This window comes from Aquila chrysaetos, chromosome 11 (assembly GCF_900496995.4).
Source record: "Aquila chrysaetos chrysaetos chromosome 11, bAquChr1.4, whole genome shotgun sequence".
Classification (NCBI taxonomy): Eukaryota; Metazoa; Chordata; class Aves; order Accipitriformes; family Accipitridae; genus Aquila; species Aquila chrysaetos.
This window is the reverse complement of record NC_044014.1, coordinates 25,918,729-25,943,522: the sequence shown is the minus strand read 5'-3', so window position 1 is coordinate 25,943,522 and position 24,794 is coordinate 25,918,729. Positions and strand designations below refer to the sequence as shown.

At 35.4% G+C, this 24,794-nt stretch overlaps 1 protein-coding gene across 2 annotated transcripts in view; it reads right to left on the bottom strand.

The window, feature by feature from the left end:
- Nucleotides 1-24,794, bottom strand: part of LRMDA (leucine rich melanocyte differentiation associated) — a 721,663-nt gene that overhangs the window by 271,892 nt on the left and 424,977 nt on the right. For both annotated transcript variants that reach the window (XM_030030274.2, XM_030030272.1), the window contains one exon: nt 15,492-15,618. In XM_030030274.2, the coding sequence (XP_029886134.1) occupies nt 15,492-15,618 (127 nt within the window). The remainder of the gene's footprint in view (nt 1-15,491; nt 15,619-24,794) is intronic.

Below are 24,794 nucleotides of genomic sequence, written 5' to 3'. Positions count from 1 at the left end.
ATAGATGAGAAAATGATACACCACCAATTTAAGCTCTTATCTATCTTGAGATCAAGTAGCTACCATTTTCAATTTACATGGCATTAGTATTTGATTAAGCTATTTCTTTAAGAAAGCATATGAAAGAATAATATTTTCTGTCACACAGAACAGATATACCATGTATCCAGCTAAACACTAGCCCTGATAATGCAGTGATTTCATCACTATTATCAGTACAGGGATTGGAAGAGACTACTCTCATCTCCAGGTAATTATAGTATAGGCAAAATCTTCAGTTGAACCTTTTCTCCACATATAAGCCCAAACAAGATACCTGATTTTCCAAATTTGCAAATAGCCGGTCTACCTACACACAACATTTCAACATCCCCTGACCAAAAATAAACTTGAAATTAACTTCCATGAACCTTCTTTGGGATCACCAGACAGTCTAGATTGCAAAATAATTGCTTCTCAGCTGTAAAACTGCAAAGAATATTAGGCATGTGCCTTATTCTCCCAGACCACACCAGCCCTCATGTTAACTTCACTGCACCAGTATTACACAAGATTTATAGGGCTTGAATTAGTGCATTTTAGGTTTAATAAATAAACTAAACCTAAGCTCCATGAATTTCCAGTAGTCCAACAATGACACTGCCTCAGCCAGTGATCGCTGGTTTCCCCTGCATTCTGGGCAGAAGGTAGAAGACCAGGCTGTAAAGGACAAGACAACCATTGGCTCTGTATACAGCAGTTTTTACAAGCCAAACCATATTCCACTAGGGGTTTATCAAATCAAAAAATAGACTTCCCACTTGCCAGAATATGACCTCAAGAGGACAAACCAAGTAAGTTCTCTACCAACAACATATCTATTCATTTCTACTTGGGGGGAGGTGGAGGAGAGGGTGAAGAAAAAGAGCACTTCACATGAACAACAGTTCTTCAGAAGTTCTCTGCAGAGAAACTGGTAAACATATGGGGAGAAAAAGACCCAGAAGCTGTTGCTGTTGCCTTGAAATCAAGAAGTTACTATGAAAAATAACATCTCTAGTTTCATGTTCAAAAATAAATCAGGAAAATAAAATCCATTCTATTCCTTTTCTTTCCTTACTTTGCAACTATCAATGGCTTTGAAGCAATGCTTCCCAGAAAGTTAGTTGTGTCCTTTACTGAGAAACCGTGCACCGCTCTGGCCTGGTACATGAACTCAATTTAAAGATATTTTTCTATTCACAGTCTGAATTATTTTCTTACCTTGTAAGAATTCTCTACTCTTAGAGATAAACCATAAAATCCAAAGTACTCCTATCAGCAAATTACCTGTATAGCTTTGTATTTAGAGAATGATTGGTTGGTTTGAAACTAGAGTCACATGTGCAGACATTTTGATGAGTTCCGCTTTGGAAAGACCACTTGACACCGCACAGAACTATGTTTGTTTCTCTTGCTCACATTGACACAGCAGACTACTCCTTCCGAGTCTACTCAACAGGAGTAAAAATGGATTCAAAGTTTTTCTTTATATGAAAGAAGAATTTTGTGCCACACGTGCAGTACTTCTGCCTAGTCCTGTTATAGCATTCCATCTTTCAAAATTGCACACATCATCTTTGACTCGTTACAAGTAAATAGCACTGTAGAGTCTTATTCAGACCGTAGAAGTATGAAAAATCATCACATAAGAGCAAGGGAAAAAGCTGGGGGACATTATACAAAAGCAACATAGTTACAACTTTGAGCAGATCTGGGGTGATGAATTAATATTGTGGCCTGTTAGACATCTCTGGAACAGTATGCAATATGAAACAAAGCACAAAACTCCTGCCAAAATGCATGCAAAGTGAGCAAGTTCTCCAAGAACAGCTCTAAGACCCAGCAGCACAAATATTTCATGCTTTAGGTTCAACAGTCCAACAGACTTGACCTGTAGCTAACTGAAAAACATGCAGGTGATATCCTGTTTCAAACTCAGGAATACTATTTTTCCACAGAACTATGTACAGTTTCTTCCAGTTTGTGCTTGATGGGCTTGACGAGAACAGGTAGGACAGGAACATTCATTGCCTCTACCACTGCGTTCTTTTTCCTAGAGGTACTACTCCTCTGGTGTTAGTACCTCCACCTTTCACTTTAAAACAAACATTTAGTTCATGTTTTCTGTTGGCAACTAATAATAATAGGCTGACTGCTTACTCCTATCTAAACATTTTACATAAATTTCCAATCATTGATGATGAGGTAGTACCCATATACCATAATGACACATGCTTAGTGGAAAATAACAAAAGCAATACAAAGAGCAAAACTATTATTTTCATATAGATGCAAAACTTTACAGTGAGAGTCACAAGCCGCAGTCTGGTGGCAAAATAATAGAAGGGAAAAAAATAACAGAATACAATAATAAAAGACAACAACAATCCGCACACTTATGCTAGAGTGGATCCACCTCCTTGCTGACAAGAATTACCAGCTAAACTCAGTCACATTCACGTTAATACCATTGGAGCAGGATCCTGACTCCACAGCATGACTGGAGATAGTTGTGTATTATTTCAATAAAACATTTTTCTTCCTCATTCACATACTTTCTATATGTATTCACACTAATATTCCTTTTGATAAGACCCTCCAGAAAATAATTAACTTTAATAGCTCTTCTGCAGCTCAAGCTGCACAACTCGGTGGCAAATGTAAATGAGCTTTCTACAGCAAAACTTAAGTCTTCAAAAGAATTATAAGAAAAAAAAGATTACAGGTTCAGCACTGCTTCTGGGGTAGAATGTATATTTGTGATAAATGTATCAAATCCCCTAAAAACTACACCCATTGAAACTTCATATTTAGGTTGATTTGCTTTCCAAATCATATAGACAGCACAGTTGTGTACAATCTTTAAACAAGTACAACCACAGAGAAGTGCTGAGAGATTTAAGAGAAATAAAAGCATGATCAGCTAGCTTGTAATCTTCTTTTCTCTTATTCTCCTCCCTATAGCTGCATTAAATTGCCTGTTGAGAACAATAACATATTTGTGCTTTTATAGGTAGAATGATTTGTATTATGTAAAGATTTGGCTAACAGAGAAAAGATGCATTCACACTGAGCTGGATTACATGCTGTTAATAATTTTCTGGATGCTCTAGGGTACCCATAATTCTGGAGAACTACAGATTAGCATTTGAATATATGCTCTGTAATACATCTCAAAGCAGACTTCTTTAATTTATTTTTTGCCATTTTTCTAGAACTACCCTAACCAGAAATCAAATCATTGAAAGTTTTGGAGGAAAGTGTATACCACATTCAAGTTTTTATCCCCCACCCCCACACACTCCTAACAGTACACAGAAAATCTGTCTTTTCCTAACTCCCACACCATTTCAATAGCTTTCATTAGAATGTCAGACTACCAAGACTATGTGATCAGGCTTGCAGTATTGTTCTATGTATATTGAATAAATGGGTAATTCAGCAAGCAAACCAGAATCTGTTGTTCTGAATAAAAGCTCAAGCTATCTAGAAAGCTGCTTTTGCTGGGGGCTAGCTTCTGTTTCAGAAAGTAATCTTAAAATACATTATTTTAACAAAATTAATAAAATAACTCACATAACAAAGAAATACCCCTCAAAATATGCTAACATTCTTTTGTCATTGAGTATAAACTTCAGCATAGACCAGACTCCTGTATTTCTGTTTTCATGAAACACTGAATTCTTCTGGCCACCATTTGCTAAACATTGAAATCCTTTGTAAACTGTGTATGTCTTTTCATAATTTTTTAAATACTTAGTACTTCAGAACAGTCTTAAAGTATATGACTCTCTAATAAACATTACAGTCTCAGACAAATTCAACAGGGAAGCATACTATAATGGTTTTTATTTGATAAATTACTTTTTTTAGCATTATAAGGTTCATCTAGCAAGTACACATTCACTGGACAAAATATACTTTTCATGACCTTTGGTCCTCAGTTATAATTAGTTGTCTGGTCCCAGTTGCTTACAGTGTAAACCAAGACTGATAAACCCAAATTGGCTGCATGTATTTATTACATTACAACAGAGCTGCCAACTGTCTAACCATTCTAATAAAAAACTTATTTTCTAAGTTTTATGTTTTATTGCATGTATGACTCCCTTATTGGTTAGCATTTTGGAGTTGTGGAAAAGGTTATGAATTTAGAAACTGACTGCATTCATATCATATTTAAAACTTAATGCTATTTTATTAAAGACATATGGGCCTCCAAAGTACACATATTAAATGTCATGTAAGAAAAGTAGCAGTTTAAATCATGGTCAAATTCATTTTTGACGTGACTCCTGAGGCTTCCCAAGATCTGAACTATTTCTTTGTAAATCTGGCAGTTTAACCACACTCATAAATCACTTTCAAAGCATATTATTTCTTAATTTTACTGCATTAGAGAGCATTTGGCCTACACAGTGAACTGTTTGTAACCGTTATGTGAACAAAGTTGTATATTTATTCTTACAATGTGGGAAGGAAAAAAAAAAGTCCTAATTTCTCAATCCTGAATTTACTTCTTATTTTAACCCAAATGATATATTTCCTAATGAAACTTGCCAGAGTAAGGTATGTAGGATAGTTTGCTGTATTGACATAACAGAAAACTTCATCTCCTTCTGCTTCAAGCTCATAAATTAGAAACACAAAGGCAATAGTAATTTAATCATTAAGCAATTTAATCATTAAGCAAATATCCCACAGGTTCTTCTACAAGAAAGAATGACTAAGGTTTTCAAGCCCCACCGAGGTTGAAAGAGAAATGAATCATCTTTGGGACAATGCACATGTGTTTACTAGGCACCTTGACATAATGACCTTTGATACATTAGAACTGAAGCATACCATAAATACACTTAAAAATTAAACACACGTAACTTAAGGACAGACCCCCTGCCCGCTAAAGTCCCAAGAAACCCTAGCTCCAAAACAGATCATTCACAGAACAGCATTCAAAGCAATGCCATTTTTGAAGCGTGATTGAAATTTTCTTTATTTATCAGGGAAGTTCCTAATGGCAGAGTTAATTACAATTTGTATGTTTTCCTATGAATGTTTTGTCCTTGGATGCTGTGAATAACAAAGATAAATTAGGACAACAATTTACTGCAAAAGCTTTATATTCTCACTAATTCCTTCAAACAGAACACCAGTCCTCAGTCACAAATACTTTTGAGCTTTTTATCCACACAATGAACCCATCATTTTCCCCTGAAACATGGATGCGTAACCAAAGTCACCAAATCTTAGCTGTTTTATGTCAGCTCCATTGCCTGCAAGATGGGCAAAATGCTCTTCAGTCAAGGTTTTCAAGAAAGTTAAAACATTGGTCTGTAAAGTGGACAGGAAAATTTTGAAAAAGGAGAAAAAACGAAAATTCAAAGTTCAGAGAAATCACAACGTGATTTTGGTGGAAGATTTCTTAAGACTTTTAAAGGGTGCTTGGATCAGAATAAGTTTGTGTATGTCTTTCACCTAATCAATAAAGATTCCAGGTGTGGAAACTGACTGTATAAAGGCTATCCCACTGCCCCTAAAAGTCAATTGAAAATCTGTGGCTTCATTCAAAACTGGGTAAGATTTTCAATGGCCAGCCTGATTAGGACAAGCTATAATTAGCACTGTCTTCTGCAACCAGGCACAGAATTCAATAAAATTATTCTCCCATTTTAACATGATGAGGCTAGCATCTGCTTCAACTAACATTCAGGAACTGGAACCAGAATCTGTAAGTTCAATATGATTTTAAGGGAGCAGATGAAACTGTGCTGCATCCTTTTTCTTTGACAAAGGCAGCAGGTTTAGAAACTTATTAGGCAAACAAGTTCAGGATTTCTTACAAAATATCCCTTTGGCCTATATATTTCTGGTAAGGGTGGAGGCAAGGAGAGAAATATTAATCCTTCTCTGAAAACAAATTATTAATTCATTTTCCTGAAATAACTCATAAACCACCTACAAATTGGTCATATTCTTAGTCATTAATGAAGAGAGAATGACTGATAGGCTTGAGCTTTTAGGAGATGACCTCATCACTACCAGCTCTATGTGCCTCTTGGACCACACTCTGGCTGACATTAGTGCGGGGGAGGATTATTATTATAATGCTCTGGTGTTCTTGACCTGTCAATATTTTGCAGAACACGGTCTCTCTTTTAGAGCAACAGGAAAGGCAGGATTCAGCTGCTTAAACAGAAACTTCTACTGCCATTTTAGCCACCCTACAGTACCTGGGCCTGGCCTCCCATGGTGGCTCCAGAAAAGCTTGCATCTCCCATAGATACTTATCTGCCATCCCTACAGGGATCGGCTGTATACTTTAGGGTATCTGAAATAGCACTAGACTGCTATTTTTAGACACTTGCATTGTTTTCAAAGTGATTAGAAATATTAGCCAATACCAGGTGCATTCGTTTTACCTCCTCTTTTGTTCCTGTCCTCTCATTCCATCCATCTAATTTGACTATGGCAACACTAAAAAACAATCTAGCATTCATTTCACAGCAAAACTCTATATGTTGTGCTTGCACCACATTTTATATGAAGACATGGTCCTTTATCGCCTGACATAATTTAGGTCTTCACACCTGAAGTTGTAACCTGCAGATCTCTGTAGACTGTTCTTTTTGACCACAATGCCACTGATATCAAAAGGAAACACATAGAAGATAAAATCCGCTTCTGTAGAATCAGGGACTACAGCGTTATCACAGACATCATCAAAAAAGTCACTGTGCAACCAAAAACTTTTTGCTAATGGCAAGCAAAACCAAAGAATACTAGGGGAATAACAATTTGCATAGAATGACATGTCGAAGGCACTCTATTTCTTATTCGTTTATTTACTTCTTTGGTCTGGATATAGAAACTTCACTACCACGAAGTTGTCAACTACATCATAAGAGAAAGTTTCTTGAAAGATTTACATTAATGAAGTAGTACTTCAAGGCAGAAAAGAAGAAAAAAGAATACAGTAATTCGAATCACAAACTCTGTTTACGTCATGGTCTTCCTGATAGCATGTTGTCCCTTATTGCAAGATAACGCTACTGAGAAGGTCACAACAAATCATTTTTGTCTTTATTTGCAGTGGTCATTGTCTCACAGTTGGTGACCTTTTGATGGGTCAGTGGAACAGTGAAGCCAGGTCTTAACACAGCATACATACACACTGCAGAGCTTGCTGTGAAAACTATATGGCATCCAATCATCATCAAAACAAGCAATAAATATAAACTCAGCCATGACAGTTCTTTCCAACTTTTGAACCAGGTGCTTCACATTTACAAAATTACAAGTAGACCCTTTGGTAGTGGTAGTTTGCCACTGATTTTCTCCCTCCGAAATCTTGCTGTGACAAGCAGCTTTCAGAAAAAAAATAATATTTTATAATTAGACCTTTGTTTCATGGCTAGGAATTAACATATATTCTAACCATCACAATTAAGACTACTTCTATGTAATGACTATAATGACTCATCAATGTGATTAAGACTACATAAGACAGTGCCTCAAAGTCCAGGGAGGGGGGAAAAAAAAAAAAAAAAAATCACCTATAGGAACAAAAGAATTGGCCCAGAGTTTTGCCAATGCCATATTAAATACAAAATTTTTTGGGCAAAATGCAACATATGAACAACTCCTACACCTAGCAGTGGTGTCATCTGAAAATGAGATCCATTGCATTAGTTTTTGTGAAAAGAGGGACTACAAGAGAGTGCAGTGAGCTCTGCTTGTACAGCAGCAGTGTTTTCATTTCCAAAAGAAAAACAAACAAAACTTATAGGATAAAATTCTAGCCATACTGATCCATTGGGAATTTAAACCAGTCATGATTCTTGCCCTACTGTCTGATATCACATTATTACATTCTGCTTAATGGCATTTTGCTAAGTAGACTGAATAGGCTGATCACAAGACAAAAGCCAGACCATATGCTTGCAGCATCTAATATTTGAAGTCTCCATAGTTCTGAACCCACAAAAAGAAAAAAAAGAAAAAAGTACACAAAACAAAACAAACAAAAAACCCCAGCAGTAATAAACAAGTTGTCATGCTAGCTTCTTCAATTAAATGAATGTGTTAACAATATACAGTGCCTATTGCCATTCACCAGAGAACGTCGAAGTGCTTTACAAATATTAAATAAGTCTTACAAAGGGATCAATTTGCTCACTACTACTGAAAGACAGACACCTTTCAGGTGCAAAGTAGCAGCTGGTTAACTAGCACACTGCAACACTACATAATAGTTTAGGGCAGAAGGTGGAGAAGAATGCCTTAGTAAATTGAGACTGCAGAGGAATCCATGGAGGCAGAATGTAATTACCTGAACTGGAATCAGGCCAGGGCTCCAGGAGTAACACCCCTTCCTATCTGAAAAGTGCATTGGGATCATTAATGACTAAAATGACACTGGCTTCATGACAATCATATACTTTTTTTTTTTTTTAAGGAATAATTTTAGGAAAGTCATCACCTTTGCATTCTGTATCTTCAATAGCAATTAGATACTGAAATGTGGCCCACATAATACATTCCCAAAGAACTAAATATCTATCAGTTTTTCAAGAATTATCACCACAAGAACAAACAATGAAGAGTCTTTCCCCCTACCCTAACACACGTATGACCCACACATATCTATTCTTCCCTCTTGACAGCTGGAATTACAGCAGGCTAAGCAGAGAGAATACATTCTGTTTAAACTCATTGCTTTTCTCTCATTTACTGACTGAGATTCTTTCTCTCTAATCACGTGACCTGTCATACGTGAAGACACAAAATACAGCAAAAAACCAATCAAGTCCCTTTAAATATCTTAGCTTGCAGATTCAAGTACTGCATGCAAGCTTCTTACTTTCCAAGCTCTTTGTAGCTCAGTTTCCTATCTTCAACTTTACTATCATAACTGTCTTTGTTTCCTCTTTACTGACCCTTTTCTTCCCTCTGTTGCTTTTTCCCAAGCCTGCCTTTCAGTTTGCTTTAACGCAGCTGCCCTTGCAGGCACCTGGAAGGCAATTCTTTACTGACTGGCCTTAGCAGACTGCTCTAGATCCTGTTACTAATGCCACCTTTTCCAAGAGCAAGAGCTTCCTCACATGGTGCACAAATTCACAGCCAGATCAAATTTATTTTTAGGTTTCTTCACTAGGACAACATGCTATGTAGCAAGTGCAACACCAGTCTGCTATTGATCATATGCAAAGACAGTGGGATCTGTTGCACAATAACTTCAACCAAAGAATGGAGTCTATGGCTCTCCTTCATATGCACATTTAATTTGATATATAATCAAAGGAAATGTAAAAGAAGCTGTGACATATTGCTAATTACTGAATTATTTCATCCTAAGACTACATATTAGGCAAGATCCAAACTACAGTAGCACTGCTTGTTGACCTGTATCCTCATATACTGTGACTGTATGTTCTGAGTTCCACAGATCATTCTCCACAGTGTTTCACAGGTGTCTTCCATATAACTTCATTAGCCATTGGATGAACTACCAGCTTTCTGCTTCTTAGTCTAATATATAAAATTTCGGTCACACCCTTAAGCCACTTATCACTTGCACAGCTACAATAATTAGCTTTCCCATTTCTGAAAATCTCATGTCACTAATTTACCCTACAAGCACCATGAGATGTGATAGATTTTATCTCTCAACATTGAATCAAGACATATCCATATTTCGGGAAGTAATTTTTTGTTGCTACAAAAATTGCGGACAGCTTTAGTGACCTTTTTAAAGTCTTCTGAACATAGTATTTTTGAATTTATGAATATCACAGCTCAAATTCCATTTCTGCATTCATTGTGCTTCATGGTGAGCTCACGCACACATACACATACCAAATAGACTGCTATTATTGCAATGTGACTATCAAGGGGACACACAGATATTCTCAGAAACAGAGGTAGAAAATACTATTTGATGTTTCAAGGATTGGATCATATCCAAAAGTTTCTTCTGGTTGTCTTTGCAACTAATTGGATAATACAAACATACAAGAATCTAAACTTCCAAGTTAAATAAAAAAAATGCAAGTGTGGATCAGTATACCATATGAATCAGAAAACAGAAGGAAAAACCTAAGGTCATCTCTCAGTTCTCCAGCACCTTGATCACTTCTTAATGTTGGTATTTCACAATGCTTTTCTTATTTCTTATTCTACATTAATCATCACACCTATTCCCCTGAAGGCCAAAAAAAAGCTTAGTTCAAGATGTCACGCCCCAGTTTTAGAAAATAAGTAAAATCCACCAGTTTAGAGAAAAATATGCAAATGCTATTCACACACAATTATTTCATAAAATTTTTATATAGGTATGTTTGCTTACATGTGTTTTGGATCATGGGATTTGTTTAAGATAATGGGGTTTTAAAAATTAAAATCTTTGAATGACTGAGCTTAGCTCTACCAGCTTAGTTCTAGCAAGTGCCACTCTTGTATCTGGCACATCCTACTCGACAATGTTTCCTCCTAAACCGCCAAAGTGTTCATACATAGAAATATAAATTCTGGCTTTTTTTTTTTTTTCAATTATTCTTTATTCCTAATTTTGATGTGTCATTAGGGGATTATGAGGCAATCACATTATGGACTCTTGCTTAAAATACTTAACTTTTCAAAGAGCAAAGTGGATACTTCAGTGTGCCAAATAGCAGCATGACTGCTACAATGTCTTTGAAGTCAATGTTATTTACTGAATCACAGTTTAGGTTGGAGTCTTAAATTTGTGACGTTGTTCTGTTTTAGTATGTGAAACCTCGACATCTGGATGATAAGAAACCCTATTATGTAGAAGCTTTCTCAAAGAGGTATCTTGCAAGCTAGCAGTTCATTGACACAATGATTCTTTACACTTTAAAAGCCCTTTGCCCTATATGTACTTCAAATGCTGTAAGTTCATAGGCCAAGATCTCTACCCAATGGTGCTGGTAAAAGAAAAAAAAAAAGTGAGCAATGCAGATGTTCTCCAAAGGTTTATCTGTCACCTTTTATTTCCTTTTTAAAACCAAACCCATTTTCCTAATTTGGGGGGGGGGGGGGGGGGGGAAGGCCCATGAGATGCATTAGCAAAAATGCCTTGCCTAAATTCTTGGAAGCAGATAGGACATATCTATTTAAGAAAAATATGATTCCTGTTAAATAGTTAAGGACAAAAATTACTAAAATCAATCCCTATGCCTCATCTGATTTTAATAGAATTTGAAAAAGCGTATATCAGCATTGGTCACTTTGATAATGAGCTTTTCCTATGAGCTTAAACACAAGAATACTGACTATGATCTGAAAGCAACACTGTAGATTTTAGCTCACGTTACTTCTTAAGCTGTTCTGCCTAAATATTTACTCTTCCTATCATAATAATCTCCCTCTACCCTCCAAGTAACAGTGTGAGCAAGAATCACATACACTCATCACATGAAACACAAATATTAGACTTGCCTTTCTGCTTAAGCGTCTCCATCTTAGTTCCTTAGAGAAGAAATGCTATGTCAGGTTTTACAATTATAACTTGTGATGAAAACAATGCATCTGAGGGCAAAAAAAATTCAAACACCTATACTGCCATCTTTTGTTGTACAGTTTCCTTTATACCCAGTGGACAAGATGTTCTTGGTAAAGTTGCAAGAAAGCAGAATAACTCCACATAATATTAAGTCAGTTACTTGGAAGTATACCTATGGATACCCGCTGATGATTTGGTGCTATAAGCTGCAAGACTCTTGCATGTCACCAAATGCACACTGTTTGCTTTTGCCACTATAAATAAAACTTATAAAAACATTAACTTTAAAAATGCAGTAAGCTAAAAAATAGTTGTTGGGCAGAAGGGTTGCAAAATACTGGGAAATAGATGTATTTTCTAAAAGCATGTGCATTGACCCACTATTAAGCAATTAAATTTATCTTTAAAGAGACTTATGACAGCGTGTATCTATTCATAGCAACACATTTTAGATATAATGGATATATCCAAATTTTATCATCTAGGTTAAATGATCATGAAAATAGACCATTAAAATAGGAAATTATTATGTGCTTTGATACATCATAATTTAATTTTGTTTATATCATATGCAATGTAAAAACATGGAGTCTTAAAATGTATTCTCAAATCACAGTCTGTTTTGCATCTCTAAGTTTTAAAGATGAAACAGTTGGAAGCACAATTCATATACCTATAAAGCAAAGGAGGGTACAGTTTTAAATAATCATGTCAAGAAATGACAACTGTACTCTTTGTAGAAGCAGCGATGAATAATTACAAAGCTGGGACATAATTAAGCAATTTTGACTGTCGTATTCTTGAGCTGTCTTTCTGATGTGAAGTGCTGTCATGCCCAGAAACACACTTCACACTGGACAGGCATCTTCCACTTTGATCTACACTTATGCCGGTGAAATGAGGTCATGGTCTGGTCATTAAACAAGGCTTTCTCATCTAGCTCAATGCCTCTTACCCAGCCAGGCTTACCCAATCTTTATTAAAATCAGGCATGATACAATGTTCAATATTTTGACAAAAGAAAACATAAACATCACAGAATAATGAAGTTTAGCTCACTTACATAGCGAGATGGAATACTGCATTGTAACATTAAACTGTTTTCTAATAAATGACTGCATCTTTCCATAAGACAGTCATATCACAAACTGATGCATTTTAAACAAAGGATGAAATGAAGCAAAGCACAAGAAAGTGCAGTGTTCTGTTAAAAAAAAAAAAAAAAAGAAAGAAAAAATAGGGAAAATGAAAGTAAAAAAATTTATACAAAATAAAATATTTATGACTTAGTCATGACTGGTGATTGCTAGATACTTTTGCATTCGAGTAAACACAAGCTAGTCAGATGGAAATTTCTTGCTTTTATTCTCATTTTGTGTATTTTTCTTGGTGGGGTATTTTGCTCTCCCAAGTATTTCATGTCAAGACTAAAATGAAAACAACTCCCCACATCACAGCCTCTTTAGATCATCAGTCTGCCTTTTATGCTGAATAAGCCATACCATCTCCTGCTTATCATAATGGGGAAAAAAAACCCCACCTAAATTAGGATTTTGGGGTTTTTTTTCTGAAAAAGCAAGTCTGATAGGCTCACTGTTGTTAATACATCTGGCAGAACAACATTTCCATGTGGCATGCACCAACATAAATACTAATCACTCCAACTCAATTCCTGCAAGCATAGGCTGACACACTAGCTACTACCTTAGGGGGAAGGAAAAAAACATTCTTAGGAAGTTAACTATCAGCAGGGTCTTATATCACTAGGTCAACTTCTTAAGTTTTTCTAACGACCAATAGTGGATGTGCTGCAGTCTTCCTCTTAGTTTGGATCAAGGTGTATTCTCCTCTAACTAGTTTCAGAAAGCTTAGAATATATTACCACTAGCTGTCTGTTAAATTTGGCTGAAGCTGATCAAAAATCTCAACACTATCTGGGAGGCTCTGACGAACAGAGAGCACTAGATTCAGGAAACCTGAAGGCTGAAGAATAAAAATCCATTATGTGTTCAATATATAACATATGATAGAATTTGAAAGTACAGTTATTCTGCACATCATCTTTGTGATATATAGAGGAATGCTGCTTGTTATGGTCTTTGAGTATAGCTATAAATAGCTATATACATACAAATCTGCATCTGAAAACTTATATGCAGAGAGGACTCCATGAGCGTTCTCAGGCATAAAAAGAGTTTGCGTGCATGCACGCATACTGTAAGTATGAATATCCTAGGAAACAAGCACAAATTCAAAACAATTTTAAGAGGTTTATAATAAGTGTCCTGCATCCAATTTAATATTTATTTTAAATTAGTCACTTGTGTAATATGTATATAATATTGTATGATGAGGGTAATTTTGTAGCACCTTAAGAAGCATTAATTCATGCCATGAAAAGCATTTACAATGATTTTACCATCAGCAATTTGTACCAAACAATTTATAAAGAAGAAAAAAAAACCCGCTTTAGTATGGCAATAACAACAGTAAATTTGAGCCTTCTGCAAATTTGCTGAAATAAATGTATGTTTTGTCATAAGACTTAGTGGGTAAATAACTCAAAACTATACAAAAGGTTCAATTACAGATATGAAAGATAAAGATGTTATCCCTACATTTGTGAAGTAATTTACCCTTTAGCAATTGACTTAAAAAGAGGTTTCATCCAGAAAAGGAACTTCAAATTTAAGGAAGAGACACTGTTTTTCTTCTCTTACGCAATTAAGTTGGTTAAAATTCAAAGAGCAGACTCTTAAATGAAAAATCTAATTGCTAATAAAATTCAAAAAAACACTTCACCAGATCCAAAATCTGATTAGATAAGAAGAATTATAAAAGAAGACAAGATACATATGCTATATCTAACACATTTCAGCTGTTGCATTTGGCCAGATTCAGCAAAGATGGTTTGCTGTGAATAAGACATCCACAACAGCTTAGAAATAAATAATTTCATTTATTACATATATGAAGCTGAAAACAATAAAACAATATATCAAAGCTATGCTTGTATTAGAACTGTTAACATTTTAGTAGTTATAAATGAATCAGTCTGAATTAATTTGTTATGCACTGCAATTGTACTTGTGATAATGCATTTATCTAGCAACACTGTTATGCTACCAAACAGTGCATTTCCATAACTGCTACCTTATTATTCAGCATTATTGGAAATCTGCAATAAATTATTGATGGTATATTTTAGAGAACAAAACAGTTAACAGAAAGCAAGTAGACTGAAAACTTGAGTGGAGTTTAAGAAAGATCTGCAGCTCTAAAACACTCTGCAGTTCAGATTGCTGCCATTGTGTATTGATCAACAATGGAAAAAGAAGGTAAAGTAGAGAATTCACATTCACATTCTGTTTGCATCAGCAGTATACAGTATGCCCAGAGTTGATGCAAGTGGTATCAAAAGCTCAGATTACTGAAACTGTCTCTCTGATGTTGTCAATACTTATTAGCAGGACACCACAATAAGTAACATCATACAAAATTAGAATCACCTGGTCCACTAAAAGCCAATAAACACCACAGGTGTGATAGACATTTGTGTTTAACATACAAGGCAGGGGACAACTTGTCAGAAAAACTGCATTCTTTCACAAAAGCATATCACACAGTTATTACACATCTTTAGACAGGGTAAAAAATATTCTTTTAAGTTCAGTGAGACATATTAGTTACTTTGTTATATGAAACAGAGGTTGGAAACCAGAAATTTGATAACATAACCACAGTCTATTAACCAGATGTAACAGTAAAGTTTGATATTAAAACACATAAAAATTACTAAGGCTTTTGTCCCTCACCTTCCACATTTATCAGTCCTTTCATTTGAAAGGTTTTGTCTGTTACTTTAGCGAAAAACGCAGCCAAGCTTTTGGAGTTATTTTAAAACAGTGTTAATGATTCACATTGTTGTTACTTCCATTTACTCTCCTACCTTAGCAGCCTTGGGCTTAACCACTTTCATGAAGGCACCTCTTACCAAGGCTTCCTCTCTCTCCCTCCTGGTTACTTTCCGAGTATCGAGAAATTTCAGGTTTGTCAATTTGTGCAGGACAAAATATCTGACAGATAGCAAAATGCACACAGTTAAAATCCAGTCATAAACAAAGACATACAGACTAAATGACAAAAAAAATAACAGTAGCAATAAACAGCTACAGCCTTTTTTTCCTCTCTCTGTTCACCTTTTTCACGCAACGTAGCTTATATAAAAAGTTATACTACTTACTTTACTCTCTCAAATGAAGCTTGTTGTAAGCTGCCCATAACAATTTAATACTGGGTGGATCAAACAGGTAAGAAAATTATCACCATGGGCATGCATGTTCTCTATAGGTATTAGTAAGGTATAAGGTATACCCAGAAATAGAATAAACTGGAAATTGTTTTGAATTGCCACTTTGGAAAAAGGACTTTTGAGTGATTCCAAAGATTCCATCCTACGTTGCAGGGCAAAACCAATCTGAGACATGGAAAACTGCCAGCTATCTTCTCTGAAAGAATTTTCAGAAAACATTCATTTGCCAACACTTCTTCAGATTTTTATTATATTTTCCTAAAAACACGATGATCAGCAACATTAGAGACACGTGAACAGCAAATCAGGGAGGAGTGTAATTTGTCTTCTACCATACATCCTAAAACACCACCCTTTGTCTTGAAAGGAGTGTATGTCAGTGTTCAAAACTCTTAATGTTAAAAAAAAGAATTTGTCAAGAGAAAGCATGGAGAGTTATTCCTGGTCTCTGCTTTCCAGGACTACATTTTGACACAGGCACCATTTGGAAGGAGAATACCAGTTTGGTCCTGCCAGAGAGACAAGGTGTTCTTATGGCATATGGATCCCAGCTCAGGATTAAATGCAGAAGCACACAGGGAGAGACTATTTTAATGAAAAATATTTTTAGAATTCAAAGTTCTTGTTAGGATCCATCAGCACTATATTCTATTTATCTTTTTTACTCAAAGTACAGCAGATTTTTAGCCTCAGAAAATACCATTGGCTCCTTGCTTGCAGAGGGAGAGAACATGGCAGATCAGAAACAAAGTAAGGCACACAACCATGGCAAATTAAAATATCTAACCACCTCAAGTACATGTTATTTACATTTAGCCAACCAAATGTGAAGCAGACATTGCAAAGTGAGGGAAGTGCCAGACTTTTCCTGGCAGGGGGTAGAAAGGTGATTGATAATGCTGCCCATGCCTAGCTGCTTTGCATAAAACTCCAGTCAGTCAGAGAGCCTCCTAATCATACCGATCCCTTCTGGCACTGGGAGGAAGAAATCAAAGTAGTAGAAAACTCTGCATAACATAACATTTTGAAAAAGAACAACACACAAGGCATGTTCTAAAAGGTAAGAGTTATCTTATAATACTCCTCTCATGACCAGATAAACATGTGAAAAAACTGTAAGAAACCCCTTCTACAATCAAGCAAAATTTAATGCTGCAAATAAACCTTTCCATCAAGTATGCCTTTCCTCTGAGGCAACAGCTTCGTAAATTGTTAACAAGTGAACTGAAAATGCTCAGTACTGAAATCAGACAATTTAAATGTGAATCCTCAATCTTTGACTTTCAATGATATTAGAAGAAGAAAAAGAGTTACTTTACAAAACATATCCTAAGACCATTTATTAAACAACAGCTACAGATCTACGAGACTGACACATTCTCAGACTCCTCCCAGCTTTCCTGGCTGCCCTTCCAGTCCTCCCTGGCATTTTGCTGGCCCTTATCTTTCAGTGGAGGAGAAGCTATCCATCTTGCATTACTGGCAGAAAAGCTCTGATGACAACAGACTCTTTCAAATGAAGACATGTACAGAAGGAAACAATATGTCAAGAGTGAAGAAGAGTGAAGCTAAAAACAAGTAAGGACACCCACTAAGTGTAGGGTGAGAAAAGATGAATATTCAGGTGAAGAAAACATCGGTATTAGAAAATCAGCAAATGTTTAATGATGGAATGAAATATGCCATTGAAAAGCAGGCTGCAACAAAAATGACAACAGACTAAGACAGCACTGTCATCTATGCTGACTTTGGATCACAGCCCTAATGTCAGTCTCTCAATCATTTCAAAAGAGCTTAAAATTATAATAGCATTCCTTGATACAAATGTATTTTTGCATTTTTAAGCCATCCTGACTCCACTTCAAAAAGCAGAATTAGCACCAGTACTTGCGAAATCCAAAAACAAAACCAAAAAACCCTACCCATGTAAACTAAACACAAGCAAACTATACTACAAGTCACAGGTTTGGGGTTAATTTTTTTTTTTTTAAACTTGCACAGCAAATGTTAAAAAAGTAAGCACCATAAAGGTTATCCCACCAGTAGAACAAAGGTATATCAGTGATTAATTCTTTTAAAAGGTGATTCAAAATACCATCACATTTATTCATATTCCTTTTACTAAGCATGGGATAAAAAGAATCTACATTATATGAAAATAATACGACAATTTTTTATTAAATGGCTGAAGAAAATCATCAGGCTTCTTGGGTATATTTTAGCTAGAAATATGAAGATGCAGCTTCAATCTAAATGTAACACAAGTTTGCCATAAAAAATACAGGAAAGGATTACCAAAGCCCTGGAATGAACACTTTACAATATCAATTCAACCCTTGTAAATTTAATCCAGGGTTATTTGTTGCACAAAATCTCTTTACTGTGATGTATGACTTAGTTACTAAGGTTATCACAGCAGTATCCTAAAGTTGCATAGTACATAAAACATTTCAGTTAACAATGCAGGGAGGTTAACTCCCACAGATAACCTACTATCAGAGCGTTAGACCAGATGACATGTCTCTGTCAGCTTTCAGGAGCTATTGATGGTTCAATCAGTTTGTTTTGAAGGTAAAGTACAACAAAAGGGCACTAAACTTATTCAAACTGTCAACAGGGACTATCTGGAATGTTGCTTGCAGGTAAGTAATTTTGGGTGTTTTAAGACTATTATCAAACACCAATGGCTGCACAAAAAGACAGCTACTAATAACACAGAATGCAGCCATCATAAAATACCTTATGGCAGGTACTAGGATCCATAAATTGCATGACACATTGCACCTGTTTTAGACTTGTAAAATCACCAGTTAAGAGAACACTGTTTAATGAAGAAAGATCCATCTAAATTTTACATTATACGTTTAGCAAGGTTTATTTTAGGTTAGAGGTTGGGGGGCAGGGTCTCCCTGCCTCCCCCCCCATTTATTTTTTTAATCATTCTGAAACTTAGCACTGCTCCATGTGCTCTGAGACTGCTGTTACTGGGTTTTAACATCTTTGCAGTGGTGTGAAAAAAGGTTATTATCTTCAGTGATGAAGATAAAGGTGAGCACCAGAGAGAGAAAAAAAATGAGACACACCAGGAAGGTGCTTAGAGATCCACTTATCACTGCCTGTAAACTGATCTTCTAATTCATGATGGATTAAGGAAATGAACTATGTAAGTAAAGCTGCATCTTCTTTTGTCCAGAATCATCTCTCCCGCCTTGACTCCCACTGCCAAGAGTCCCGTGAAAATAAGCTAATAACAGATAACCACCACACACAAACAGGAACACTCAGAGATGGAAAAAGACCAGAGAATATCACATTTCATGTTATTTCAGTCTTTGTTAAGTGAAAATGACAATGAAGATTAACAATTCATTTACCAATTTTGTAAGTGTTGCATGTGATTAGTATTATTTTAGCAGTTTTTACACAGACCTGTCAAGATATTGGAAAAGAAGGACAGGCTTGAGGGGGCATTTGCAAAGGAATGCGGTGAGTTCGGGATTCAGCTGCTATTGACATTGGCAAAAGCTCAATGGGGCAAAGTCTTCCTTTGAAGAAACACGTTGGAGTTCAGAAAGGGACAGAACAAAGACAGCTTTGAGATCAGCTATTGCTATTTATTAAACAATACACAACTCTAGTTTTTATGTAAAGAAATACTGTCTCTGATACTGACTCACTCTACAGCCTCTAACGAATAACAGACTTCTTGTCTTAACTCTGTCTTACAAACACGGAATCTAAGACCCATCAGTTACCTTGCAGGTATATGCTGTGTATGTTTCTAGTTCTCTACTGTGCAACAGTCATTACTTAAAAAATAGTCCTTGGGTTATTCCCTCACCCCCAAAAAAATCAGTGATGGTTCACACAGTCTTACAAGAGAGTTTCACAGGTGAAGCAAAAGAGTTCAAAGAGAATGTGTAAATGTTCCTTAAAGGATCAAATGAAAGAAAGGAAGAAATCTATTTTAAACATATGCAAGAAATTTGTCAGTCCTGATCCAAAACACACAGGTGTAAATAACTTTTATGTCAAGTCCTTATTTTTGTTAAATAGCTACTGGGTAATTTCATTCTGATCTATTTTTTCAGTAGCCATTTAGGTTCAGGCATAAAAATTCCTTCAGCTTTAATGAGTTTCCGTACACTTCTCCTTAATATTATTGAACAGTTCGAGGAAAGTTTTATTCTAGAGCTGTGAACACCATAACCAAAAAAAACAAAAACAAAAAAAACCCAAAAACAACAACAACAAAGAAACAAAAACCACAACCACCAAAAACAAACAAACAAAATAATCACATAATATCATAGCATCTAAAGGCTTTGATTCATTTATTACCTCCCTTGGAAAAGCAGACAAGTTGTAGAACATGGTTGGCCTCCTGATACTGAAAGATAATGGCATCACCCATGAGCCACACTATAAGAAAATCTTAAAAGTGGCAATAAATTTCTTGGGGAAATAATGTTTGGTTGTGTTTTTTTTCTCCCTCTACTACAAGAAAAGTATAGTAAATTTGTGTATGTTAGAGTTTCAGAGAAAATAAACTCTTCCACTGGACCTTTACTGAAAGACTATGGTGAGAACTAGATTCTGTATGGTCCTCTATTTTGTACCTTTACTAACAAATACTGGAATATAAAACTGTACTATATGCATCAATATTTAAGTTTAAAACTCAAAATTAAACTGGCACTGAAAAACTGAGAAATATTTGCCCAGAGAATGCAGAAATGTCTACCTCTACCTGTATCATAACTGCAACATGCTCTCTGTTTCAGAAAGTGTTTACTTTCATTTTTCTATTTTCTGTGCTATTGTATTTCCTTTATTTGACAACCATAGAACATAAAAATAATATACCTATTTCAAACTTTGAAGAGCTGATTATGCTCTCAGTCACATTATTGTAAACGAGAAATAATAAATAACCTGAAGTTGGCAAAGTTACATCAGCATTCAAATGGGGAGAGATAAAAACAAAAATCAGAAGGATTGAGCAAACATGTTTATGACACTGAACTAGATTGTCTCCTGTAATTGTTTCTTCTGCACCACCAAAAAGTTTAACCCCCTACCCCCACCCTTACCCCACCAAACAGCATAGAGCTGGCTGCAGAATTTCCATCTGCAAGAAAACTTCCTTAATACAGAGTTAAGGAAGCCAGGTCATAAACTTAAACCAACATCTTCCAGAACACAGGGCATGACGTTGGCATGAGGCGTATTAGAGGATCACATAGCCTCTGTGCAACCTTGGCACTGCTTGGTGATGACCATGTAATTCTGAGGGGCTCTCAAGTCACTCAGAAATCCAGACCGTCTCCTAACACTTTAACATCCTCTGCTCTACGTCAGTGTCTCAAACAGCTCTATGAATTAGAAAAATATCTCTATCCCTATAACGATAATTATAGTTATGTCTTGACTTACCGTGTTAGTATGGACAAATTGGGTGTTATGGACTTCAATTCATTTGGCTGAACAAAAACATTATAATAGCGCTTGCTCATAAATCCTTACAGTAACTAATCTCAGATGGAAGTTGTGTGGCTATTTGATGTCTATCAAATACAGGTTTTTTTCTTACAGGTACTGTAGAAATGACAATGCCTCATGCAAACAGTGAAGCAGTACAGATTCATAGATTGTACAGTTGTAAGGGAATACCCTAATCATCTCATTAAATACATAAAAAATATATACAGAAGTACCACAGGCTTCAATCCCTCCTGCTAAAAGAGACCCTCCACAGTAAGTCCACTGATATTGACCAAGTATATTAGCATTATTTTCATTACTGAGTGAGGACTTCTAGTCTCCTATTGCCTCTTGTATACGTATTTATGTATTTATATTGCTATCCAAATTCAATAACAAGATTATTTAAAATAGATGAGAAGGTTCCGTCTCAAGTAGAAAACCAAACCACTAAAACAAAACAAAACCGCAATAAAACAAAACAAAACTGCAAGGAAACTGAAAATGCTGTAAGAGGACCTAGCACTCCACAGAATCAAACCTGTGGGATGGGAATAGCTGATTTAACTTGAAAAGTTAATCCATACAAAATGCATGCACTTCCTTTCTTGCTGTTATATCTTAAGAGGACTTCATAAGGTTATCACCATTTGCTCCCCCTGCCAAAGATAGCATATCTAGTATATGTACTTTTAAGCTAATTTAAAATAAACTCAGGCATTTGTTTCCACTTGCCCTTGTTTCCATGTCAACAGCACTTAATGAATGCATCATTCCAGGAAATGTCAATAAGGAGCAAAGAAGAATGAACAAGCACTGAAAACTTCACACATGGCATACATCCTTCACAATCATATCGCTTTAATGAAAATAGGTGAGGTCACCTGCAGCATTCGCAAATGCTTTGTAATACATTCTGACCCAGATGATTTTTCACAGTTCAGTAACACCACGTTTGAAGTTTTCACTGCAAACAATACACCCACAGAACTGACCAAGTGCAGGTACAAGAGAAGCAACCAGCAATTATTGTGTTGACTTCTGTTACTTTGATCTCCAGGTCATGACCTTTGCTTTCACGCAATCTTCAAAGTAGAGATTGTAGAATAGGTTATTTTAGAGGAAGCACTGTTTTGCAAGCTGTTTTTCAGTGTTTCTTGCTTTCTGTTTGAGCCAAAAGCTTTTAAAACTTTCCTATCACTATTATATTTTAGATATTCTGTTTTCCCTTGCCCTCACACCCAGATATCCCTTTGCAAAATATCACTTCCCAAATATGGAAAGCTTAAAAAAATAAGATAAAAAGTAAGAATTTATAGCACTTTTTCCCGCCCTTCCCCCCCCCCCCCCGAAAGAAAGTAAAGCCATTTTACAAATTATGGAAAAAACATGAGTTTTTTAAATGAACAAAACAAGTTTGCTTATAAAAATACCACAGAAGGGAACTTTCCATTTTCTTTTCCTAAGTAAAAATTACAATAACAAACATAAAAGTGTTTTCATCAATTTGTTCTCCTACACATTTGAAAGGTAAGGAGGAATAACAGGGATAGGGGGACAAAAATAGGTTTTCATTTTTCTTTTTCTAAAAAAAATATCCCGCTCAAATGTTACTATGTTTCTTAGGGAAAAAAAAAACCAAACGATTTTGAGAAAAAGTCACAACAATGGTTGTGGTATAAAACCTATTTTTAATGAAAAACTAGGGAAAAGCTTTAGTACTGAAATTGATAGAAATAGTATACCAATGGATTACCTGAAGAACCAGAACATAACTTCTTGACAAAAAGCATAGCTTTATACATTTTCCAAGTATTTCTGATAAAATCTAATTATTTTTAAAAGATGTAATATTACTTTTTATCTCTGTTACTAATATCACAGTAAATCACTGGACCTTGAGTTTTTAAAATATTGATTTTCCATATATTTTTAAGGTTGAGATTTTGGGGGTTTTACAGATCTTTTCAGTTTGTTGGAATGAAAAGACTAAGTAAAGCTTTGATTTCTAGCACCTTCTCTTTCTGGTTGAGGAACTAAGTAGCCTGAACTCTAATTGAACTCAGTAGGAATGAAATTAAAGGTCAGTGAAAAATGAAGCTGTGGTTCCAATGGTCACTGCAAAAATTTACAAAAAGAAGTTCCTATTGAGAACATAACAAAACCAGTTAAAGTTTATGGTAAAGCAAAATGTTCACATAATTCAGGTTCACTGAAATGCAATCTTTTCCTGCTTTCTGTATGACAAATTTTCTGAAAAAAATAAAAAACTTATGAAAAAAACTTACTTCAAACCATTAAAAAATGCTGCAACTGGCCATTGCAAATGTTTGCTTTTGTGATTTGAAGCAATATATTTGTTAAAATACAAATACTTTCTCACTCAGGATAGCTTGCTGCTGTTGAATTTGTGAGATAAACCTGTATGTTTGGGGGAAGGAAGAAAAAAGTTGTGTCCAAGATGCTTCAGAACATGTATTCAAAACTCTGAATTAGCTATTCAGAATAAAATTAGCAGAGTACTTTTAATCAGTTCCACCATGTACTTGAATATATTCCCCTAAAGATAAATAAATAAATAGACAGATAGACAGACAGATGCTTTTGATTTTTGAGTCTAATGTTGTCTGGCAAACACATTTCATGTAATGTAACAAATAATTACAGAAAGGTATCAGGAAGCTTTCGTTATAGCAGCAGAACCATAAATCATTCAACTAATTAGAAGTCCATCCTTCTTTCTTAAGAGAGCTTTAATTAACCTAGTTTATATGGAAAAAATACCCAGGTTTTTGAAAGATTGAGGGAAAAGAAAATGGAAGCAATGTTGCAGTTTCCAGCAGATGCATAAATACAATCACTTCACACTTTGACACGGTGGTTTGCCACGATATGACCTAAAACTACCTTGACCTCCCTGAAATCAACATTTTTGCATTTAAAAGAAACAACAGACATGCTTGTTTTGATGTATGGCTGTATGACATATTATAAATATTACATCACATAACCACAGAGGATGTCAATCAATAAAGAATTTTTTCAGACAGCACTAAATGAACCATGGGTTCTTGCCTCTGAATGGCTCCTTTAAAGTACTACTTTTGCTTAAATGATTAATAGGAGACATATTGTCAGAAAACATACTTAAAGTGAAAAACAGTAAACTGTAGAAATATCATTCATTTTTTAAGCAATTCTCTAGTGCAAATGTCACATAAATTTACATAGAGACAGCACTATTAGACTCTCATAAGCTGGATAGTAGGCATACCTTCCACTTAAGTGTGAAAGCAATGGGAAAATATTTTATTAAATTGAGGTTACTCGACTTGGAGAAAACCAAAATGCTAGAGCTAAGATGGATTCAAAAGTTGAATCGTTAGAAGATGAAAGTCTTTAGGCTAGTGATAACCTAGAAATCCTTCTGAAAAATTTGGAACAAAGAAAAAAAGA